Source organism: Gobio gobio (assembly GCF_949357685.1).
Source record: "Gobio gobio genome assembly, chromosome: 19".
Classification (NCBI taxonomy): Eukaryota; Metazoa; Chordata; class Actinopteri; order Cypriniformes; family Gobionidae; genus Gobio; species Gobio gobio.
Genome location: NC_137112.1, coordinates 22,591,420 through 22,599,417, shown reverse-complemented (window position 1 = coordinate 22,599,417; position 7,998 = coordinate 22,591,420). Strand labels below are relative to the sequence as shown.

At 43.4% G+C, this 7,998-nt stretch overlaps 1 protein-coding gene across 1 annotated transcript; it reads left to right on the top strand.

The window, feature by feature from the left end:
* Positions 1–5,686: 5,686 nt before the first annotated feature.
* Positions 5,687–7,111, top strand: LOC307142751 (uncharacterized protein; the record flags this gene model as incomplete). The annotated part of the gene is made up of 1 exon (XM_079843821.1): positions 5,687–7,111. One exon carries the CDS (start codon positions 5,687–5,689, stop codon positions 7,109–7,111), a length of 1,425 nt encoding a protein of 474 aa, XP_079699947.1.
* Between the last annotated feature and the right edge of the window lie 887 nt (positions 7,112–7,998).

Below are 7,998 nucleotides of genomic sequence, written 5' to 3'. Positions count from 1 at the left end.
GATAGCAAATATCAAAGAAATTGAAAGATTGCGATCTGACGAATTACAAAAGTTAAGATCAAAAGTCGAAGCGGTTGCATACGAGCAACAAGGGTGGGCTAGACAGCGTGAAGAAATGGCGACACAAATCGATCAGTTACAAAGAAAACTTCAAACCGGCAGTAATTACATATCTGCTCTCGAAGGCTGTTGTGATAATGTAGGATTTCCAGTGGCCGCAGTAAAACAAGCAGCACTGGATGAAACTTTTGAGCTAGCAAAGCCAAATGATAGTGATGACGATGACGCTGCGTTAGGATACAGGCCACAGACTCGTAACCGAGCCCTTGTGTTAACGCCTGAAGAACCTAAAAACCGAAGCCCGATAAAGACTCGCACAAAATCTAATGACACACCGAAGAAATCATTTAAGGTCGCTGTGCTTAAAACAATGACTAATGCGAACGACGAAATCACAACAATCAGCCGTCCGTTAACCTGCGAAGAATGCTCTAGACACAAACAAGTCGTTGGTGTAATGCCAAGAAAAGGGCCGTTTCAACCCTACTGGGAAACATTGATGCTACAGGCTACGGTGTATAAGCTAGAAGTTAGAGACGTGTGGCAAATAGCACTTCTCACTCTCCCTGAAGAGCTCAGACCGAAACTAACCGAAGGCATGAAGTCTGGCAGCATAATAGACCGAGTCCGCAACGAAACAGACAAAGACATATATGAACGACTAAAACAGGCATTATTAGAAATGAGGGGACCGACACACGCAGATTGGGGCAAAATACTAGAAATCAGACAGGCGAGTAATGAAACATTTGAGACATACGCCGAGCGGTTATGGATAACTTACAGAGAACACTCGGGATTAGAAAATGCAGATCGAGACCATGACGCATTATTGCAACTTGTAAAAAATAATGCGGGCATCCCAATCCAACGGGCTTTGTCAAATGGTGTCGATCCAGCTGAAAACACGTTCCAATCAATAATAGACTGGGGCTCAAGAATAGAAAATAGATGGAAATCTAAACCCCGTAACGTAGCATCCGCTCAATGGTTAACAGAAGGAAATAGCCAAAATAAACTCAGCCAAAAATCCCCATACAAAATGCTCTGTCGTTACTGCAACAAACCTAACCACACCGCAAAAGAATGTCGTAGAAAAGAAAGACTGACTGGGGAAAGGAAGTCCCACGATCAAACAAAACGCAATAGCAACGACTCCGAACTCTTGAAACAATTCACGAATTTCATTACTGAATTTAAAAAACAGAACAGCCAAACTAGAATGACTCAATACGCGAGCGGAACGACTGAAAAATACAATCAACAATAGGGATACGTGGCCTCCATCGCCGTTGGGAGCATAATTAAGAGCGGCGACCGAATTAAAATAAGAGCTAATTTAGGAGGCCGGCTAGCGGACGTACTTATTGATTCTGGTGCATCTTGTTCCTGCACAAATACCCCCCTACCGTTAACAAACGAAACAATTCAAGTCAAAGGTATCGGCGATACACTAATGATTGCGACGAAAACACAGCCAGTTCAACTCGATTTAGGCATGGCGATATTAACAGAACCCCTCTGGTATTTGCCAAATAACAGTGAAGGGACTGTACTGGGAATGGACATTATGCAAAAATATGGCTTTGTAATTCACTGCTTCGAAAAACAAATCGAATTGAGAACGGACAAAACAGTGAAAAGATGTATGCCAAAAATTAGAGCAATCATGTCCATATCCACTACAGATCCTATTCAACAGATGGTAAACAAACACGAAAACATTTGGGCTACACATGAACATGACTGCGGCCTCGTTGACTTTGTTGTGTGTCTTGAAGGGGAGCCCCCTCCCCCACAAAAACAATACCGCATCAAACCTGAGGCAGAGACCGCAGTTCATGACATTGTTCACCAACTTGAAACCAGAGGGATAGTTCGGCGATGTAGTTCCACCACAAATTCACCGTGTTTACCGGTGCCAAAACAAAACGGTAAATGGCGTCTTTGCATCGATTACCAACGTCTGAACAAAGTTTTGCCCAAGGCTACACCTATAGTGGCAAACCCATCTACGTTATTGTCGCAAATCTCAACAAAAGCATCTTGGTTTACTGTACTCGACATAAAAAACGGTTTCTGGTCCATTAAAGTTAAACGCACAGATCAGTGGAAATTGGCCTTCACTGTGAATCAAATTCAGTACACATGGGAGAGAATGCCACAAGGCCTCCATAACAGTCCTGCAATTTTTCACAGAGCGTTAGAAGACACACTTAATCCACTGACAGGGACCGGAAACGTAATCCATTATGTTGACGACATACTCGTTGCGACCGAAGGGTCATTTGATGATCATTTGCAACTCGTTGATGAAGTACTGTTAACACTCGGTAAAGCTGGCTTCAAATTGAACAAAGAAAAAGCACAAATTGCACAAAAAGAGGTGCAATACCTGGGCTACACAATTACGCAAAGCTACCGAGCGTTAACAGATGATAGACGAAAATGCATTGCTGAACTACCGAGACCGCATACGCTGAACGCATTACAGAAAGTACTGGGCACAGCAAATTACCTACGAGACTTCATACCAGATTTCGCTAATGTTGCCACGCCATTATACTCTCTCTTAAAGGGAAAATCAAAACCCTCCGATATCCTTGAATGGACAGATGAACACGAAAAGGCTTTTACGTGTCTCAAAGAGAACTTAAGTTCAGCGCCCGCTCTAGGTCTGCCCAACCCTTCAAAGAATTTTCATTTGCAAGTCGACACAAATGACAATACACTAAGTGGTATCTTAGCTCAAGATCATGGGGGAAAACTGCGTCCGATTGCCTACTATAGTCGAAAGAAATCTCCTGTCGAACAGGGATTTGACCCTTGCACACAGCACGTGCTGGCGGTTCACTGGATGTTGACAACAACTGAACCAGTTGTGGGTTTTCAGCCCATTGTTATACATACAGTGCACACGCCAGTACAAATGCTGTTGCAGGGCCGAATAAAAGGTGTATCGTCGCAAAGGTTAGCAAGATGGTTAGCAGATATACAAGCTCGTGACATCACAACTGTGAACGATCGAATACTCCCTCATCTGTTGGGGGATGTGGAGGGTCACCCACACACATGCCAAACAAAACCGGAAGCACAGAGTCCAGTTCATGACCAAAAACTTGCAAATCAGACGCAAGCATACATTGACGGCTCTCGATACTGGCATGATGGCAACTTCCATACCGGATGTGCTGTGTGGACCCCCCACTCTCCCAATCCAGATGCTAACCAATTGCTACTCAAATTACCTGCGAACACATCCGCACAAGAAGCAGAACTTATCGCATTGCTTGAAGCAATAAAAACGCACCATGAACCACTGTGTGTATACACTGATAGCCGTTATGCATTCGGTGCAGTTCATGATTTTATGGCTCAGTGGCAATTGCGAAAGTTTCTTACTGCCGCCGGTACACCAATCAAACATTTCAACATCATAACTTCGATTTGGCATGAGATAAAAACACGTGATTCCCCACTCTCTGTCGTTAAAGTGCGCGCACACATTAACAAAAACCCAGATGAGAACGAGAAAAACAACAACATCGCAGATCAATTAGCCAAATTAGCAGCACTAAAGGGAGATGAATGGCAGCCTGACAGACTGATGGTTACTGCTGTGAGTGCGGTTCAGACTACTCCTATTGACCTAAAACAGTACCAACAAGAACTGTGGGCATCTGATGGAGAGCTGACACCGCACCTACAGCGGGACCAGTTAGTCAAAGTCACAGAAGGTATGATCCTGAGAGATAATAAATTTGTCGTTCCAGAAGCCCTCCAGAAACCAGTGATAAAATTATACCACGATTACGCACACGTATCAGCGCCCAGAACCCAACAACTGATACAAAAGAACTTTTGGTGGCCAGAAATGGCATCAGACATTCAAAGATGGTGTGACACATGCATTGTATGTGCCACCATTAACCAAGGTAAACCGGGACGCACAAAACTGTGCAGACCAGAACCTCCTAAAGGACCTTGGGAAATGTTACAACTGGATTTTATTGGTCCACTACCCCCTGCCAAGGGCGGCTATCGCTATTGTCTCGTAATAGTTGACAAATTTTCAAAATGGGTCGAAGCAATTCCCACTCGCAACAACAGCGCAAATGCAGTGGCACGAGTGATAGCGAACCAAATCCTCCCACTCTGGGGAGCACCAATCCAAATTGAATCCGACCAAGGTACACACTTCACTGGACAGGTAATGAAACACATATGCCAGATGCTGAACATCAAACAAAGACTACACGTACCCTACAGGCCACAGAGCTCGGGTATGGTTGAACGTTTGAACCGCACTATAAAAGAAAGCATCTCAAAACAAATAACACAACACCAGAACAAATGGATTGATGCCCTACCCACAGTCCTAACAGTGATACGGGCAACGCCTTCAAAGGCCACAGGTATCAGTCCATTTGAACTCATGACTGGAAGGGTCATGAAACTACCCATAGACCCAGAAATCACCCCAGCAGACCTGGGACCTCTCATGATTGCAACACAACAGTCTGTGTTAAAACGATTACAAGAGAGGCTGGAAGTGCTACATGCACACGCTGCTCTGAAACAACAGCAGTCAGATCTGATGAACGATGCACAATTCAACCCAAACTTTGAGGTGAAATTCTCAGAAGGGGACATGATAATGATACGCGTCTTTGTGAAACAAGGAGCTTTCACGCCCCGATGGCATGGACCATATGAAATTAAAGCTGTATGCAACAGCTGTGTGGCCACATCCGTAAAAGGAAAATTGAGATGGTATCACATGTCACAGTGCAAGCTATTCAAAGGTACACAGAATAAATAAATAATTGTCAATATTTTCCTCTTCATGTCTTCCAGGTTGACTGCAGCAATCCCATGGAGACCGGAAGAGAGAAAAATATCAGGGCCCACGTGCATCAGACTGGGCCAAAGGGTTTCACTCACACACAACCTGAATTGCGGGAGGTGGGTGTGGAAATACTCTAAGGGGCCATCCATGCCAAAAATTGCTATCACACCCAAAGAGACATTTACATGGCCTCCCGGTTTAGCACCGGAACCAAATTGTGCACCACAAATTTGCTGTAGGTCAGGTAGTACACACCCACCTGTTGAAAGCTTTTCAGGATACACTCGAGCACCCACATTCATGCACAACATAACCGCCTGGTACCAACTTAAAATACATCCAGGCGAAACAACTGGCAGTATGCACACTGTACAAGAGAACAATAATAATGGCATAGACCCTAAGTTATGCTATTATGTCAAAAGTTTGGAACCTGCAACATATAGGTGCTCACACACAGAAACCCACAATGACACACACATGAGATTTACGGAATCCATATATAATCTCACAACATATACACCACATGATCAAATACCAAAAACTTTTGTGTGGACCAACAGAAAAGAAGGAACTTATTGCATAGGTGAATGTTCACATAACTTAGACAATTTCACCAATCCACAAAACTGTTCATGGACATCTAAATATTGCTTTGAATTAACCACCTGTGGATACACCAAACCTAAAGAATGTCCAAAATTACACCCTATTCCTCCTGGTGGTCTGATCCGAGGAAACCTTAACAAGACTTTATTACATGATGTAAACTTGGTGATGACACATGTAACTTACAACATTTCCAACATTTTCTCTGCCTTTACAGAACATTGTGATGATAACGATGACTCCTTTACATGGCTACAGTCACGAATCGATGATTTAATTTCTGATTACAAAGACAGACTTGCCGTCCAAATTCCACCTGCTCGTTCAAAACGAGACCTGCTTGGTAATATAGCTGGCTTATTCGGATCAGTTAATTCAGCAGTTAACACCTACCAAATAACCAAACAATCTCAATTCTCCTCATGGTTGATGGACCAAATGGCCACTGGTTTTCAACACATCACCAATAGCAATGATAACCTAATCAAAGCGGTTAGATCCGAAGCGCAGGCGCTTCTAACGATCAGCCATACATTGTTCAATCAGACCCGTAACATCGAACGTGACTTAGCCTGCAAAGCATATGCTCAAGATTTATTCACTGCAACTAGACAGGAAATTTTAGATCTTCGCCTCCATAAAACCCCAAGGCATGTTTTGAGTGATTTAATTGAGATTTTAGACCTGCATAGATGGCTCTCTTCTGAAAAAATGAAAAATGTAAGGTATTCAGAACTGCTATCTACAATTATGATGTATACTGGAAAAGAATGTATCGGTTGCATTGGATTCTTTGTCACCTTCCCTTTGATCCACCCAGACCAAGTCTATCCAAATTCCACTACTATTCGCTCCATCGGTATGGTCGTTAAAGATCAGGTAATTAAGTGGGACCACCTCACTGGTTATATGACTTTGAAGGGTACTGAGACCTTATTTACCAGCCGCACTTGTTGTCAAGAAACTCACAATTATGTTGTCTGTACATGTAACACATTACAACCTTTCTCTCCCAGTGATAACAAGCTTGTAAATGTTCAGTCGTTACATGGTCATTCGAATGCTGTCCAAGTGTCTCATATACAGTGGTGCATCATCAGCGAGATGAACTCCTTCACATATGGGGGGCTAACCTGCCCTGCCAATCATTCCTTCTGCTTGGAAGTGACAGAGGACTTTTCTATGGGTCAGATCAACATCCTTGGAAGAATGCCACAGGATGCAGAGGTCGCCCCCTGGTGGGATGACACCTTTTATGAACATGGAACAAAGGCATTGATCGAAACGATGGACTTGGTACAGAAAGTTATTCTTCAAACCGAGTATCACCTCTCCCAAGCGCAAGTAGAAACAAACTTGGCGCGAAAGACTGCACAGATTCTGTCTAGCACATCCACCAGATCGGCACAGAGTGCATATTCCTGGTGGGACTGGATACTTCGAGGATGTGCTGCTGGAAGCGCACTCATCTTCCTCTTCACGGTATTCCAATGCTGCTACTTCAGACACCTCATCAAATCTGTGAAAACATCCACCAACACGATCTTAGCCCTCAGCCCACTACGGCTACCCACCTTGCAAAGACTGAAATGACACCGTCGAAACCTTGTGAATGGCTCACGGTGCCAAGAGGGACAAACTGTAAGGTGGTGCCGATCGGTCTGGGCCGAGAGATGCCGTTCAGTCTGAACAGAGAAACCGTGATTTCCCGGAAACAAAGGACTTTCCCAAAGATTACCATTCAAACACTTCCCCAAATACACAACAGCCCCACCCGAGACACATCACACTGAGACACACACACCACACATTCACACCCTGCACAGCACCCTCTGTATAACTCACTCTCACCCACACTGAAAACTCATTCAAAATCTATGCAACGTTAAATGTATACAATGTGTAACTATGCATGTTTAGTATCATTTGAAACGTATCAGTGCGTCTGGTAAAATGGTCTCATTCTCCAAAATCATAATGCAAACCTCCAAGAAGTTATGTAAGTTGATAAAAATACTATGTCTCACCAAAAGGTGACCCCCCACAGATCATCTACTCAAGTGCCTCCTGTATGTAAATAAATGCCCTCCTTTGCAGATGTCTAGAACCCATTCAAACACAGATCCTGGTTGCCCATTTGTGACCCCCCTGGATGAGGGACCAAAATCTAATTATAACCTCAAACACCACCATTTGTGGTCTTATTGAATTATCTGGGTATTTAAGGGAAGGTGATACAAGAATCGGGGAGTCTGTATTGAGATTTCCCACACTGCTTGTGTGTAGTTTTTCATGACCAGGTAAAGATTTCTAGAATCCTTGATTCTTGAATTATTGTTTCTGTATATGATTGATTGATGCTTTTTTACTCTTTGAGTTGACTTTTGATTGATGTTTCTTACCTGGTTAATAAATCGTTATGCTTTAAACTTACTGCAACGCATTTTGTGTTATTAACTCAGTATTTCATGTTATAACCA